The sequence below is a fragment of the Fistularia commersonii genome, chromosome 19 (genome assembly GCF_037954325.1).
Source record: "Fistularia commersonii isolate RoL2024-O1a breed Wild chromosome 19, RoL_Fcom_v1.0, whole genome shotgun sequence".
Taxonomy (NCBI): Eukaryota; Metazoa; Chordata; class Actinopteri; order Syngnathiformes; family Fistulariidae; genus Fistularia; species Fistularia commersonii.
Genome location: NC_141302.1, coordinates 5,327,804 through 5,346,010, shown reverse-complemented (window position 1 = coordinate 5,346,010; position 18,207 = coordinate 5,327,804). Strand labels below are relative to the sequence as shown.

Here is an 18,207-nt window from a genome sequence, read left to right as displayed (position 1 = left end):
TATATATTTCAAATGCTCACTGATTATCAAGTCTGTATAAATATTTCTGAGTTAGTAAAAAACTGTCTTAATTCAAGAAATTAGTCAGGGTTGAAATCATTCCTAATCTGTGTCGCCGCAAAATTATAAGCATTTGGGGTAGCAAAATGGATTGCAATAAGTGTTCAAACAGACATTGCATCGGAGTTTCAACAGACACTGTTTTGTTTGAAAACTGTGTTTCACTCGAGGCATCGGTAATTCAAAACTAATTCAAATTAATTTTGCATTTCTTGCTGCAGTACAAGTCAAAGGATCTGCGCATCACATCACAGACAAAGCGCTTGTTTCTTTCAAATGGGAGTCGATTTGGCCCCCAGGCCTTTTATTGTCTTTCAGAAGTAAATTGATGCACAGAAGCTCAAGACCCCACCTTCGATCTTCACAGAAGCTAGCGAGGTTATCGTATCATTTACCAGAGCCGTTACCTGCTTCATCATTGACGGCTACTCTGCAGAAGAGTATATGCCACAGTAGTGTTGCTGCGGTCGATTTTCACTCCTCACAATCCTTCCCCCTGGGTTCCCTCTCATTCCAGCAGTGAGTCATCAGCTCAGCAGAGAGTGAGAAGGGGAGAGGGGAGCAATAAAGTGTGGTTCATTCAGGGTTCAAGGCTTCTTTGCCGTGTCCCCTCTCGTCGCTGTCTTGACAGTTTCCCCCCAAGCACATGACCCGCCTCAGCATTAAACCCCAGCCATTTGATGTGGGTGTTTTTGTTATACACACGTTTGGGGGTAATGTTTCTTTATAATCAGTGTCTTAATTTTGTAAGATCACATTGTTGCATGTCTGTAAATTTGGCATGAAATCCCTTTTCTGTGTCTTGTGGCTGTGTCTACTTAAATGAGATCATGTGATTTTGCTCTTTTCTTCAATTCAGTCTTTTACACATGGAATTGTGTGTAAGTAGACGTGTGGCAATTGAACCATTTGGAATAGTGTTTGTCTTCTCATTAGAGTATGTTATTTTATCAGAAATGACCTATTATTTATACACTCTGGTTTAATATGCACTAGCAGTTCTACTTTTTAGATTTTTTTTTTCTTTAACAAAAATCAACTTCAAATTTACAAAGCAGAATGGTGTAGAAGACTCATTGTTTGCTGAATGCGCATTCATCTCTACTGATCAATTTAAAGCTATTATCAAAGCTAGTAGTTCATTTTCCACTATCATGAATTTCTCCTTGTATTGGAGGCTCATTTTTGTATTTGTGTGTTTTTCTTTTTGTCAGTTTAATGTTTATGTTCTTTAAACCATTGTCTTTCCAGCGGCTACAAATGAGAATTAGCTCTCTTGTGAAGTCTTGAAAATTGAGCATTCACAAATACCCTTGTAAAAGGATGTATTTTAAAGTCATACTTATCAGATGACAGAAGAGATTGGTCATATGAAAGACTACTAAATACATGGCCATGGAAGAGGCAAAGATAATGTTACCTTTATATCGTAAATTCTGTTGGGCAAGGCAGATTTCAGAAGAAAATTTCCTCCACATTCTTTTTCTGTGTCTTTGGCCTGCCTGAGGTGAGAGATTGCAGTGCTGCAAAGCTCTTGTGTTTCCTCCATGACCTGTCTGCCAGAACACAAAACAGCAAGCCTACTCATGTTTTTTTTTGTCGGGAAATACACCTCTACCGAAGCTTTACAGTTTCACTAGGTTTGTTTTATTTTTCCACTCACAACCCAGAGCTGACCTGAGGTAACCTTGTTATTTTGTAATGCCGGGTTTACTTTTTAAAAACAGAAATTATTTTCGACATAGTTGCAAAGTGGCTGGTCAGATGTGTCAAACTAGACCAAATTCTGACATAAGTTACATTAGGACCAAATGGGGACAGACAGGTGCAAGCAGGCAGAACATATAGATTGTGCGTTTCCATAGATTTCTGAAAAAACACCCCCGGGGTTTTGTCCCTCTCAGGAAAATGGGGCGCCATTTGGCTCCATGGCACGTACTGGAAATTGAATTACTTTGTTTTCACTAAATTTCAAGACGTATTATATGTGCACTTGTAATGGAGTATGTATTTACTCAATATGTTCCAGCATCTGTGCCAGACTAGACTTGATAATGTGTACAGTTTGTGTGCAAGAGAGCGTGTGCATCTAGATGTCGTATTGATTGTGTGCCAGCCCAAGATGAATTTTAAAACGTCTGTCCAGAGTGCTCCATATGGAAGCTCGAGAGTGTGGTCAAGGGGGGGAGAGATGAGGAAAAGAAAATGAATGAAGGAAGGGAGGGCGAAAGAGAAGGCCTTTTCTTTGGCTTTTCTGCCTCTGTCATTAAGCTCTCCCATGTCAAAGGCAGATGGAGCTTGTGTGTGTGTGTGTGCGTGCTTGTGTGTGTGCGCGCGTCTGAGTGTGTGCATGGATGTGTCATTTGCAAGCACTTACAAGTGCAGACCGATGTGACCCACCCAACTTTACACAGACAGCCAGTCCTACCCTTGAATCCGCTGCCAGCGGTGCATCTCAGGGCAACTTCCAGACCCATGCCATCTGCAGTCAGTCTGCCTTGTGGATTGGACAGCTCACCAACACTATTAACTTAGTCAGCTAAGTTTCCTCCTGTTACTTTTTTACATGAGGGATTTTGATGTCCTTTTTGTGGGTTGGAGCCTTTGTTTTGATGTCAAATTGTCATTTGAGTAAAAGATAGTCATTGCTGTGTGTTCTTGTCATTCAGGAGGACAAATGTCTGCAATTCTTCAAATCCAAGAGATATATCACCAAATCCATAACTGTTGTCCAACTTTTAGTTAATTAAGTTCTGGTCTTCCCACATTTATCTAAAAAAATTGATGTTATTGTGTTTTGATGCCAGCTCAAGTATAAACAATTCAAAGGTGGAATTTGAAGTTAGTTTTTTGGAAAGAGGAGATCAAAAATATACCCCCAAGAGGATAAGGGCAGTTAAAGCACTGCAAGTCATGCTCTGCATGACTTAAAGATTTTTTGTTACAGTATTTGGCAAACAAACTCAATAGCAACACGGCCACTACTACAACATAGATCCAAGTAGGGCCTCTTGATCTGATGTAATACAAGAGGCATCTGTCTGTGTGTTTATGTTCCCAATGATCCAGTGTCGGGAATGTTGGCATGCAAGGTGGCATGAGAAACACTGGTAAGTCTGCCAGGACTAATTTTGAGAATGGTCTTGAATTTCCCAATATTCCCCAAGTGCCCTCTATACAAAGACTTACTTACTTGGTGAGGCATGAGGCATGTTATTTTATTTCCACCCTTTTTTTTGGAAATCCACGTCATACTCAGGTACAGGATATGTAACGGGGAACACTATTTGTGCCTCATCCTGCTGACTGACGCTTTCATTCAGGCAACGTTTACTCACATTCATATGCATTAAAATGAAAAAAAAAAAAACAAACCATAAACAAACCCTATACAGTTCAAACTGACAAGAGCAAGCCACGTCTGAACTACTTTTCAAAGTCTTAAAATGTCTTGATTTGTAAAAATATTATTTTTTGAGTGAGGGTGGTCACTGAATCGGTGGGGTCTTCTACACTAACGTGATACATATAATACATTTGAATAATAAGAAAGAATTTTTTGGTATGATCAAAATCACAGTATGCAGACACTGGAGCATGTGATATCTAACATTTCCTTGGAAATATTACATAATGCAGTTCAAAAGTTTTAAATTGTTTATTGTTAAAGGTTCTTTGTCTAAGCCAAACATCTTTGAGCTTTGACTTTCTGAGCAGCACAACTTTCAGCATTTTCATGATGAGTGGAAATCCAACTGCTGCAAATGACATCACAGCTGAAGTTAAAATTTACTTAATATCACCATAGAAAAAACCTTGTATCAATCTTTTCTACAAATGTTGACAAAAGATCAGTTTAGCATTCACCACAAGCTAGTATAAGCATCTTATTCTCAGCTTTGATTAGAGCAGGGATTGTTGTTGGCTACTAAATGAGCCAGTTGCTACGGGGCCAGTAGAAGTTGTGTAAGAGCATGGTGTAGATAATGCTGTGACCAGCCAGTCCTAGGAGTTGTGATATCTGCGAGCTGCTTTTGGACAATGAATCCAGCTGCCTTTTTTAGATCTAAATCCTCACCCCACCTCTAAACTGCATTTTGCTGTTTGTGCGTGTATACTGACTATGATCAGTCATGATGATACCTCCTCATGTTTGGGTACATCACTGCTGTATCAATGATCCTGTAGAAAGATCTCTTTTTTGTGATTTCAAAAGGTGACATCACTCAATGCAATGATACAATGTTTTCCATCAGATTTTTGATTCCACATCCGATGGTATAAACACAGTATGTCAAATGAGCTATATTAGTGTGAGATACTTTTACAATTAATCCTAGTTCAATTTGTTTGTCTTTTCAGCTTATTGAATTAAATGAATACATTAACTTTTTTAATCGGAGCAAGATAAATGAGAATATGATCTCAATTTTATTGTCTGCTGGTATGGCATATAACCCTTTTAATGCTGCACACACACACACACACACACACATATATATAAACACACACAAATGGTTATATGTATGTACATACATACATAAATACACACACACACACACTCACACACACACACATCGGCTGCCAAAAGAACCCAGTGGCACACTTTAACCCCTGACCTTGAACATATGAATGATGGCGCCTGGCGTCTGTGTGTTGTGTTTTGGTCCCCTTGGGAACACTTGCGCTACAAAAGATAGGTGTGTCTGTGTATGACTCTGTGATTGTGGTCTTCTGCCACAAAAGCTGTCCTTCTAAAACTATTGCCTACATTCAGTTTTCCTGCACTATACTAAAATGTGAATCATGCAAAATATTTTAGTAGGATTTTGTTTAATTGCTAAATTCCAGTCTAGTAAGTCTGGTTTTAGCCAACATGCAACTATTACTACAAAATGTGATGGTTTCTATGCTTAAATAAACATTTTTCGCAACCATTACCTCTCACGGCTCCCGGCTTTGTAATTGTAAACTTTCCATTGCATCACAAATATTGCTGATCTTTATCAGTTAACATTTAACAGTTATTGCTATGTGTAAGAATTCACCATACACCACCCACTTTAATATATCTACCACTGAAGCATTACAAGCTTACTGTCACTTACAACTCCTTTTTTTCCCAATGAATGGTGACAAAAACTGTATTAAAGGTGATCTATCTGCAGAAGCTCCATGTAAACCTTGTGACCACATTCCTTATACAGAAAGGTCTTTGTTTTACTCGCTTATTTTTTAATACAGAACCTGAATTTATGTATTACTTTTTGTGTCTGAGCATCGACTATGCTAGTCTCCACAATGGGTCACTGAATTTGAAGTCACAATATGTGTCAAGATGATTGTTTCCGTAATTAAATGGATTCCCCAAAGAGGTGTGGCTTGGCATGTTTTTAAATGTAATCTGACAGGGCGTCCATTGTGAACACTGATAATTCTGAGAACTGTTATTTCTGAGTTAGGCGTATTTTGTTTTCCTCCATTCTATTTATTCAGGAAGTCTTAAATGCATGTCTGAGTACCAGATCAAAAACATTTGTGTTTTTTTGTAGTTTTGCTTTTGCACTTTTAAATGCGTTGAGTCTAGCACAGATGCTGAAGGAATATCTCCATGTGCCTATGTGCCACATACACACACGTGTATGTGTGTGTGTTTTGTCTCCTCTAAGGCTTCAGGTGTTTATGGGTGAGTTTTCCTCAGCAATGTTTGGGCTGTCAGTCATCCTTGTCAAACACATCTCTGAACTAATGGCAGTCTGGGTTCACACTCAATCAAGTTGTTGTAACATGTGCTTGTGCTAGCGTGTGTTAGCATGTGGTGGTGGGTGGTCGATGCACTATTCATAGAAACTGCCATCCGGTCTGACACAAATACCTCATATGTCATACTACCTGTCAAAGAATGATGAGACAGAAAAACCTCCATACTCCAGTCAAGGGGTTAATTTTGTACTATTATAAATGTCAGTCACAGCTTCCTCAGTCCCGCTATGAGTGGTAGTGGTTATAATGATGTTTATTTATTGCTGGCATTGCACAAACGACTGATAGTTCTGCAAGAATAATAGAATACATACACATCTTGCCCAATCTCAACAATATGCTGGCAATACAGGGGCAGCTCACAAAAAGTAAGTTGTGTTTTCTTTGGTGAACCTGAATAAGCAGTTCAGTGTCAGAATGTGTTGTTTAAATTGGTTCAGTATTTAATTATTTTTTTGTTGGGCATGGTCCATGTGAAACGGGAAATAACTAACATGCCGTCACACTTTAGAGCTGTCTTTGCCCTAACTTATACCCTGATTATGGCAGTTATTTCTGCCTTGTACTGCTGTGACTCATTGTGACCCCTACGGGAACAAGCTCTAATCTGTTTAGGATGAAACCATATGATTTCAAATAACTTCAGGGCTGCCATCACAGCTAAAACATCATATCTTGAACGAGTCCATTAGTCAAGGTTTATATTAAGGTGATTATTTCACATGAAGTCAAAGATGATGCCTTTTGCAAAATTTCAGTTCCCTGCTCCACAGTAATAGTCACCAATAAATGGACTTCGTTGTTTATGAATTTTATGAAAGGTGGGCTAAAGATATTCGGCACTGAAAACAACAGGAGTTGCCATTCTACTTACATTTTGCTAAAAAACTACATGTCATATTTGAAGCTGGCATATATGTGTTTTATATATATATATATATATATATATATATATATATATATATATATATATATATATATATATATATATTTGGGTGTCACCCTAGGCTCCCCCTTCACCTTCTTTTTTAGCTCAGGATAGTATAAAACATACTAATGATAAATTCTCAACATGCTGTAAGTGACTGTGGTTTTCAACAGCATTTCAACATTAAGATTTTTGAAATGGTCTACCTGTATGTAGTATGACTTCTTTTGACTAAGAGAACCTTAAGAGATAAGGTATTTTTCCTTTACTCACAAACCACTGTAAAATTAGCCAAATCATTTCATTGCATTGACGAGTGTTTGGCTCTTTACCATCCCAAGAAACAGTTGATAGTTTTTTTTTTTCTTAAGTAATCGACACACTCAGAGGGACCTGGACCATATCTGCTTGGCGCTGGCATAGAGATATGAAGCTCTAATGTCAGTTTTTCTAAGGGATGCCCACAATGGAGACTTTTTGTGAAGATTTTCATTATGGCTCTTGCAGCCATATCCCAAGATTCAAAGCGTTAATTGTCACATGCAGTGTAGAAATGTGTTTCCCTGTACAGTGAAATTCCTACTTTGCTGTCTGTGGTGCATTTGGATATGTGCTGAGTGTAAACATTATTATAAATATGATTATAGATATGAATATGAATAGTGCAATGGAACAGTAGCAGTGCTACTTTGTGTGTGCAACTCACAAAGTGCAGGTGCAAGGATGAGTGCAGTTTAAGTGGGCAGTAGACTTTACATGTGCAAGAAGAACGAGTGTCAGCTGTTTGAGTCTGATTGAAGTCTGGTACAATGAGTTCTTTAATCGTGTCGTTCTACATTTCACACCCCTGTACCTCTGGCCGGAGGGTAGGAGTGTGAACGGTCCATATTGGGGGTGGGCGTAGTCCTTGGCGATGGAGGCAGCTCTGCGGTCGTAGATGCTCTGCAGAGAAGGCAGTGGGGTTCTGGTTATCCTCTCTGCTGTCTTTACCACTCGCTGCAGGCGTCTGCGGTCCAGAGGAGTGGTGCTGCGGTACCACACAGTGATGCAGCTGGTCAGGATGCTCTCATTGCAGCTGTAGGAGTTGCTGAGGATCTTAGGCGACACGCCAAACCCCCCAGCCTCCTCAGGAAGTACAGCCACTGTTTAGCCCTCAACACAACATCATCTGCGTGGTGTTGAGGGACCAGGTGAGGTCCTCGCTTTTGCGGACACCCAGGTATTTGAAACAGCTCACCCGCTCAACCTCAACACCTTGGAGGCTGATGAGGTCTCCTCTCTTTCCTCATGTCCACAATCATCTCATTGGTCTCATTGGTCTCGTCCGTGTTGAGGGTGAGGTTGTTGCCCTCACGTCACTTCATCAGACTGGCCACCTTCATCCTGTAGGCCTTTTAGTCTTCGCCGGTGATGCGTCCTATTACTGAGTTGTCATCTGCGAACTTCAGGATGACGTTGTCCTCATGGGAGGCGACACAGTCGTCGGCGAACAGGGTGCAGAGGATGGGGCTGAGGACACATCCCTGAGGAGTGCCTGTGTTCATGATGACGCTGGCTGAGGTCCTGTCCTGACTGTTTTGGGGTCTGCCAGTCAGGACGTCCAGAAGCCAGTCACAGAGGGTGGGATGCAGGCCAAGGGTGGACATTTTGTTGGCTATTTTGTCGGGTCTGACTGTGTTGAATGCGGAGCTGTAGTCCACAAAGAGCATCCTGATGTAGCAGTCCAATTTCTACCACTGGTTGAAGTGTTGGGATTTGATAAAGTTTTCTTTTGAAAATACGATTTGTCTCCTTCTGGCTGAGCTTGTGTTCAGACCCAGAGAAATTGGTCAGTGCATTTTTGGACACCGCGAGAAGTGTTCAAAGCAGCCAGAATGTTAGAAAAAGTAATTTGGGACTTAAACAGAAAATCTATTTCGTTGTCAGTTTATATATGTGTGTGTGTGTGTGTGTGTTTGTGTGTGTGTGTGTGTGTGTGTGTGTGTGTGTCTGTGTGTGTGTGTGAGAGAGAGAGAGAGAGAAAGGTGATATGTCTGACTAGATTTTGGACCCCTGCATTTGTGTGTTTCAAGTAAATCACCTTGGTGACAGGCTTAACCTTTTAATACCTACAAGTCTCCATTTTGTTTTTCCAAACAAATCTCCGGATAATATTTTTGTTCCAGAAAGCATGGAGAACTATTTGGTTGCCGAGTGCAATCCATCACTGTAAAAGAGATAATAACAATCTTGTTTTGTAACATTGCACAGGAATGGAAATATCTTTAATGTTTCCCAAACAGTATGAATACCACATATGTTAATACAAAGCAGCCTTTTTATTCCAGTCTTGGTCTTGTTAAGTTTTCACGGATGAATTTAATCACTTGTCCTTAACATTAGATTTATTTCGCAGCAAATAAGCACTCGGATTGTGTCACCATTTTATGGATATGGGGCTGAGTACTTAAAGATGCATTGCGTGGAAGCAGGAAACCTGTAATACATTCTTGGTTTACATAGTAGGGAAGGGTTATTTCTTTTATTTTATGTGTGTGTGCGTGAATGAGTGTGTAGCTTGTTTTTTTTTCCCTTTCATTTTATCTTTTTTTTACCTGCATTATTGTACTCAGCAGTGAAGTATAAAACCACAGCTGGCTGGTAACATTTATAGAGTAATTTCTTAAAATGAACTAAATGTCTCACAAACACGAACTGGTGATGGAAATGGAAGATGAGGAACAGAGCAGTGTGATTAGTTTTTGGTGCTTCAGCGCTCTCAATAGCAAAACTACTTTTAAATCAGACACTGATGGGAACTCTTCTACTGACATCTTAACATCTTACTTCAGCACAGAGCTGTTCGTGCGTGCAGCATATTGATTTACTCAGCCTGGATCTCCTCCTCCCTCAAACACAACAACAGAGTGGTTTGTGATTAGGCCCCTAGCATCATGCTTATATGTGACATGAGCGCAGAGCACGTTCTCCACAAGCAGAAAACCGTCCACGTGAGAGAGAATATCTGCTCTACATGCAGAAACATATATCGGTTTTTGTGTCCATCATTCAGCAGGGTCTCACTTATTTGCTGCAGCTTAATGGGAGTTAGAAAAGGACAGTAAGACTCTTGCAAAAATATGAATCTTGTTTTTTCTCTTTTATACTTAACATCATAAATCTCACACCATTCTATTTTTTTCAACATCTATTGTATTGTTTGACCTACTTGCAATTACATAACATTTAAATCTTAGGTTAAACTTGAAAAAAAACTAAAGCCTTAATGCAAATGTGTCCTGGACTTAAGTTGCAAGTCGTATAGATTTGTATTGTGGGATTTGTTGGATTTGAAATCTCAAGTTACAAACACTGAAATGTTGTACTTATTTAGGAATGACAAAAAATCGTTCCTGCCCTCTCTGTGGCTTATTATGTTTTGCTTATGTTTTTTTATTTTGGGGAGGGGGCTGCTTTTCTAATGGAGCTATCCTCGTCAGATAATACTGCAATACCTGCAGTATTGGATTACTATAGTAACACACACTGAGTAACATGAAAAAGTGCATGTAGTGTGACCTTAGGACACAGACTAAATGAGCGAGTCAATTATCATTTGAAATTAGATTTCAAACATGGGTGCACCTAGATCCTGTTTTTCACCCTTTTCTGATTACCGAGCAAGTCCCACTCGAACCCCTCAATTTTTTCTAGTCCAATTGGTCCAGGACAGTATGTTTTAGAAAATATTTATTGTTTCTACGGGGACTCTTTACAGCTTTTACAATGTGTTTTCTAATTCCCACAGATCCTAAAGAAGGTCATTTAAAGAGAGGCCTTGAATTGAGTTCAGTTTACCCTTCATGTCTACGTGTACCCAATCACTTTATTTTTTTATTCCATCATTTATGTAATGTTTTGAGTAATAGTTGTCCACCGGCTTTCATGAATTTGGCAACAAGTTGGCAATTTCAGAGGAACAAGCCTATAGCTGGAAAAATGTGAGTCTGGTTAGTGTCAAGGACAGTGTTTTCACAGAAAATGAAAACCTAACCTCTAATTACATTATTACATTTGACCACCGTCACCCCTCTTTCAGATTGAATTTTTCACAATAAAATGTCACATTTGTACTTTTTTCACAAATGCTTGAGGGTGGTAAACATTAACAGTACAAATTACTGTTTAATGGATTCTATTATCACACAAACATATTGGCAAAATCAGAGTAGGTATTTGTTCCACTGCACAACATTTACTCCTTGTGTTCTCCTCTTATTCAACTATTACGGCATTGTGCTTTATCTTTTTTGTTGTGCACATTCTCTCTCCACAACACACCGTCAAATTCTTGTCCTTAAATCTCACCCAACTCATTTCCTGCAATATCCTTCTTTCTATCACCCATGTACAGTGGAGGGGTTGAGGGCTTGGGGAAGGAGGAGGAGTGATGGAGGGGAGCCTCTGGAATCCATTAGCAATTTGAAGCATCAGTGTTTCACTGTGGGAACCTTATTGATTGCCCTCCTTAATAATTATTCCACCTCCACTACCCCCTAACTCCTGTGTCATGCATTCATTTTCTCTTGTGTTTTCCTACCCTCTTAACTTTCTCGTCTTGTTTCGGTGTTCCATCTGCATTTGCATGCTGTTTTCTTTATAGCTTCTACTGCAGTATTGACACACTTAACAGCAACATGACACACTTACAGTCAACACAAACAGAAACTCAGACTCCTGCACTCTTGTGTTTGTAAACCTACCTACACCTTTTGTCAGCTGATAACCGACACATTAGTTCGTCAAAGAACCTTTTAAAGGTTGTGAAAACTGTAGATGACGTTTCACAAAGCAGTACCACTGCAGCCTTTTTGGCATTTGATAGTGGGTAACAAAGGTCTGACACTGGTTCTCTGTTTGCCTGTCACTCAGCCCTTGTGTGAGTCAGTGTTCACTATGCATGGCCTCAGTCCCACCTAAATGTGACAGGGCCATCATGTAGGTTGGAGGATTATTTAGCCTGTATTTACCCTGCAATAACATATCAAAGTGACTACTGAGAAAGGGCGTATTAAGCATTCAGTAAGTGCTGCTGATTTAGGGTCATAGTTCAATATGCATTTTTATACAGGACAATAGAAAAGATCATTTTTATGTTTTTTTCATATCTAAAGCAATAGTTCAACTTTTAATTCAAAATGAAGTTCGAACGAATCCATAAAATTAGCATGGAGCACGTCTCTAGGAAGATGCTTCTGACAGTTGGTGATCAGCATATAAAGTTTTCCACTGTAAGAGTCCGGGTTTACTTGTATCGCATGTCCCAAGCTCCAATCAGTACGTACCTGCTCATCCCACAGAACAGCAAAACTCTCAAACTCAACGATGGAGTTTAGTTCAGCCTTTTGGTAATGCGAGTAGCCAGGACTAAAAAAAAATTCCCAAAAACCTGGGGAAAATTCCCCCTCATTGTAATGAATTAGAAGTGAGTTTGAAAATGATCAAGCACTACTGTCTTTGAGCATTAGCACATCACCATAATTTAGTGTAACTAGGCGCTGAAATCTCCTTCGAAAAGGCTATGTTATTTGTAAGAATGGTTTATCTGTCAGAAGAGTTGCATAACACTTTACATGATTATTTTCTTAAGTCAGTGGCGAGATGGAGCATTGGCAATGAAAAACCCATTATGTTTTTCATGCATATCTGCATCGTTGAGTAGATTCAGAGGGGTTTTCCGTTATTTATCAGTATAACAAACTGTATATGACCATTAGATATGAACATTTATGATCATATTTAGGCATGTTTTTAGGGATTCCTTTGAATTTATAGTATTTGATCATTTCGGTTTTCATTTGCAATTGTTGGAAAATGGGTTATTGACCAATGCAGATGACTGGCCTCCCTAAGTGATGTTTTAGTTAACTAAACAAAGGGCTTGATGTACTAAATATTTCAGGAGAAATGCATCTGTTAACACCCCCAGGTGAAAGAGAACTCTCTTGTGTTCCTGCCAGTAGCTCAGATGTATGGGAGACATTTGTCAGCACCTAAGTGTTGCATAATGGAACAAAAAATATCTGTTTAAAAACTCAGAACGAAGGGAAGGAGGAAAAAAATCTCATTTTGGCTCAAATAATTCGGGATAAGCAGTGACCAAAAAAAACAAAATACTTTCTTTCCCAAGCAATGCAAATACTGCTGCTGACTCTGGTTTTCAGACTTTCTCGAAGAATTTTTTCGTGAGAATCTAGATTAGTGGTGCATTTCTATTTGTTGATTATAAAAATGAGGTATCTATAAGTTAACCATTCTAAGTGGTTACTGCTTCTTTTAACATGTCACACACCCAAAAAAAAAGTTAATCAGAAAATTGTCTTGCTCAGCTGCAATGACTTAACATTTCTTCACATGTGGTATTGACAGTGGTTTCCTTGATGCATGCAAACTCTAAATGTGAATAGTTTGCATTGATGATTTAGTATGGCTTCCTGCAGGTTGACCTCTACGTAAACCCAGTTGGGCTTACGCTGCTCCCATGAAAATATTGATTTTGACAAATGAAGTGAAAATTGCCATAATTTCTGAACAGAGAGATTGCCTTGCACCCCCTCGGTCATTTTAATGTGGCATTAAACTAAAAGAAGTGGTAATGCGAAGTTTCTCGTTTTACCGTGATACGTTTTATTAATTCATCCAAGCAAATGTATTCACTTACTTGATCTCAAATTGATTTAACTGTTATGAAAATAACACAGTTTTATTAACAGATATTCTTTATTCACAAAAGACTTTGTCATGTATTTTTCAGTCAAGCACAGTTTTTTAACTTAGAGGGGAAGAAATAATTTGGTTTATTTAAACAAACAATCCAAGCCATAACTTGAAATCAGGATACCTACTTAAATTTTGTTTACCAGTACACTTAAACCAATAACACGTATTCTGCCAGGAAACTGTTACCGTACTATGTCTTTGTTACACTTTGAATAGGGCCTGCAGCTTATTAGAAGCTTTAGGTTGTAAAAACCTATATAACCAAGATAAGTCCGTGCACTTAATCTCTTAAGTGCTCTGTTAAATCAGTGTAATCTCAAGACATTTGTGCCTTCAACTTGAGTTTCATGTTGCTGTTTAGAAATGCGGCCACTATGCAGTCCCCCCACCCCCCAAAAAAGGGAAAAAAAAAAAAAAAGAATCAACTTATACTCCTAACCATAATGATTAGGTTTTCTTTGCCAGAGGTGCTTTTACTTTTAATAGACAATTTCCCTGAAGGTCAGATTGGTGTAAATAAATGTTGAGGGTAGTTGAATACATAAAAATATATCTCCTGTCTCTTGGCCCAGGATGAGTCCTATCCTACTATACACCATTAAGGACTTAGTGTCAAGCATGTGCGTTTGCATGGGTGTTGGGTTGTGTAACACAATGTTTACTTGTTTTGTGGTTGATAACAAGGCCACTTATGTATTCCTTGTCATACTTGTGTCTCTGCAGGAAGTTCGGGGAACGCCCTCAGCCACAGCGCCTAACCAGGTGAGCAGTGACAGACATATGACTATTTTCTTTTAGCAAGACTTTTGTTCACTGATTTAGAGGTACATTAACCAACTGTGTCTATATCTTTTTCTGCAAAAGAGCCCATTTTCAGGATTTCTTTGGTCCTATGAAGCTCTAGTTACTGGTCTTTAATCATGACAGATGGGCATTAGATACTGTTATTTAACACGAATTCTCACTGATTATGGTTGATTGTAGACTGGAACTAGAACTGTCCACTAGTTCAAAAATGTCTATCAAAATTTCCACTGATCTTTCGTTTGCAAGCACATAGCCATGATAAATAATGACAAATAGCCATGTACACCTAAGAATGATTTGGGCAAAACTGCTAAAAATGAGACAAAAACTGACAACATGGTTAATTTATTTGGTCATTGATTCTGGCTGCCCACTGAGCTTTTGTCAATATGACAACATTGTGTAACAATATGTTCGTACATTTCTTGTTTACAAAAATTAATCGTGAGTATTTGAGCAACATGTCACATGAATATACCAGTAAACCTAGCAGCTGTAGACTTTCCTCTACCCTGGAGATATTTTTTTGTTTGCTTTGTTTTTTTAGCAAGATTAATAGCATCATCATCAGATTTGTTCCCAAGTGTGTCCAAGTGTTTAGGGTTTCTCTCACATTCTGATGTGGCTGGCCAACAGGAATCTGAGATCTGAGTGTCCCAGTTCAGCTGGAGTCTTTTGTCCGAGCCACATTTGCTTGTTAATCCACTGGGCCTACTAGTGGTTCCCCAGTGTTGCTGTCCATTTTTTTTAGACTTGGGATCTCAATGATAAGTGGTTACAGCACACTAAAGAATAGATAATTGCCCCCATGAGCAACCCACACAGAAAGCTTATATTTTCCCCAAACCCAACTGCTGTACTCTGAAACGACACTACAGTTTGCGTGATGTTACTTATTTACGTTGTACTGGAAGTGAAGTCTCTTTCCTTTGAAAAGTGAACTGTGATCAATGTACTAGCACAGCACTGCAAGGTTGTCATTATTCAAGCTCTCTTGTGTTTTTTTTCCAAGTTATCTAGTCCTACATTTGTGTTAATGTGGAACATGGATAAATACTGTGGCTGGCTCCTGGTGATCTGTGTTTAAGTGTTGAGCAGCTGGTTCACACTAGGCTACAGCTACAGCAGAGGAGTTTGGTTGGAGGATTTTGAGTGGAGGTAAATATGTTGAATTCATTTTTTCTGTCTGCAATGGTTTCTACAGAGCTGACCCATGCTCTGTGCAGAAGAAAAAGCTCTTGAAAGGGCAGCTTCCCAAACACAGGAGGCAGCATAGCCTGTTTTTTCATGGGTTATTGCGTGTGTGTACGTGCATGTGCACTTGAACTTAACATGTGCGTATGTGCTTGCGCATTCATTTCCACTGGATTTGTCATCCTTTGCATTTCCAGTCGAGTAGCCCTCCTGACAAGGCGCCCCTACAGGACCTGGAGCTCTGGTTGCCCTGAAAGCCCCTGGAGGACAGTGTGCGATTTTAGTTCCCTGTGATGCTGCTTGGTGGAAAATCATGGGTCTCTATCTGTGGAGATGGATCAAGTGGGTGTGAGTGAAGACACAATGAAAGTGAGGCAGATTCATAACGATAAACCCAAAGGTCAGATCAGAATGACACGTTGTGGTAAATACTTGAGTCCCACACTTTGAGCCACTGGGTAAAGTGTCTTTTCTGTCGTATTTGTGGTTTTCAAGTACTTCAGACAAACGGAGGCAACAGTGGACTGGCAGCACATAAATGAATAGGGGGACACATCAAAAGTTTCAGGGGCCCCCCTTTCCAAAACCATGTTTGGCTGTTCCAACCAATATGCAACCCCTCATTTTCCCTGCAGAGCGCCACACGCCGTGACATGCACGCGCACTCAAACACACGTCCCCAAACAAACAGGAAAACGGGCTGCTCCCGCCAGCCAACAAGAAAACACGCAAGTATGCATGCATTCACCCACCCATAGACTTGTATACATGCATACACATGCGTTTAGACCACTAGTAAGCCACTAGAGCAGATTTAAAAAATGTAATTTAAATCCTCCTTTAAAACTCCAAACAATTCTTTGAACTCACCAAATTGAAATGCAGATTTTTTTTACTCTGCAAATTCTGTGATGTGAAACTCAACTGCTGTTAGTGTCACCTATACATGTGGTTTTGTGTGTTTACGTTTCATCTGTTAATCACATGCCGGATCCCACTTCCTGTCTTTAAAGAAACATCAAAATTGTACTTTGTTTTTTTTCCCAAACCATCTAGTTCAAGAAATCTCTCTTTCTGTTTTTTTTCCCATTTGTCTATATGAGAGAGATATTTTTTAACTAGATAGGTGTTTTACTACCACACTCAACAATAGACCTATAGACTCTGGGTTGCACATTATCTCCATTTATATTATTCAGTTCAACTCTTGTGATTATTCGGAGGGACAAACACATGCGGAAACCCATCTAAATCGGCAGAGGGAATCCCTGTGCAGAACATTACTATGTGCATTGTTCTGTGTACTATCATAAACATTTCTTTCTTTGTCCTTTTTGTTTGTCTGCTGAATCGTCATGACCTAGGGAGTTGGGTGTGCAATGGTCACAATTTTTCTCACTTCTTCTTTCGCCTTTTCAGCTCTCAGGAAGTCCTAATGTTTCTGCATAAGTGCATGTTTGCTTGTGTTTCAGTATCTGGCACATGATTGAGGTTAAAACGATGATGTCTCTGTTAACCACTTTTGTATCTAAAGTCCCTGCTATTATCATGTATTTTCATACCTATGTAAGCTTGCTTCTGCTTTCCAAAAACTCACCAGTATCTGATGTCATGACCTTTTTGATGGCTCCTCTATAGTCCATATTTGGTTACAGATCACATAGCTGTGGTTTTATGATTCTTCCTCTGAATGAAATACATTTACACTGCGCTGTCAGATCAAATGAAAACATGCATCTTTTTTATCAATGTGTATCAAAAGTTCAGACTGACATATTTGGTATCTATTGTAAATCTTGGGTTTTCCTCTAAAATCTGATAAACAATTCTGCGGCTTTGAACAATGCTTGGCAGAGCAGCATAGTTTTGTAAAGATGGACCCACCACTGTGTCCATCATCTGATGACAGGATATTCTGTTTCATCAGATTGTTGCCATATGTGGGGCATTTTATCTATTAAAAAGTTATTTTAGGGAACTGTGATGTGGCTATCAATTCTGAAGATTGCACTGCAAATTTCAGTAAAAAAAAAGAACTGCTATATAATAGCTCGCTCTTAAGCGAAGCCACCCTGTCTTCACTGGAATGGTCTTGTCCCCCAATCCAGCAACAGTGGTCTGGAACTGTTTGGAGAGGCCTGTAGCTCTTGCCGACCACCAGTCATGGCTTTCTCTCACAACCTCCCAATAACAGTTTGAGATCCTTGTGTCATAAAATAGCTATGTGATAGCTTATTTGATTACTTGATGACTATGAAATGTGGCTGATCCAATTTAAAGACTTTTGTGGTAGCAGTGGCCAGGATAATATTTGGGGTATAGTCTGGCATACTGGATTTTTGTGGTCGACAGAAATATTTGAGTTTCTTACAAGGATATATTAATATTTTGTTATTTCTTGCCCATTACAGTCATTCTAATAAAGAGCCATTAAAGTTGTTTTTTAAGAATTCAGACTGGGATATGTACTAAGCTGGAAGGTATTTTTTGTTTGTTTTGTTTTTTATGATACTCTTCTGCAGGCAAACAGACAGATACATCGCCTGCCGCGAAACATCTCCTGTTCACTCCTGTCCCCATAGTAGCTACTAAATAATTTCCCATATTGCTTTGCAGAAATATGCTTAATGACTTCAAAACAGTTGGCTGGTACACACAAAATGACATCATATGTCCCATCTCCACTGTTGTCTAGT

At 39.3% G+C, this 18,207-nt stretch overlaps 1 protein-coding gene across 2 annotated transcripts in view; it reads left to right on the top strand.

Annotated features, from left to right (window-relative positions):
- Positions 1 to 18,207, top strand: part of rbpjb (recombination signal binding protein for immunoglobulin kappa J region b) — a 45,135-nt gene that overhangs the window by 13,262 nt on the left and 13,666 nt on the right. For both annotated transcript variants that reach the window (XM_086165190.1, XM_086165189.1), the window contains exon 2: positions 14,234 to 14,272. In XM_086165190.1, the coding sequence (XP_086021316.1) occupies positions 14,234 to 14,272 (39 nt within the window). The remainder of the gene's footprint in view (positions 1 to 14,233; positions 14,273 to 18,207) is intronic.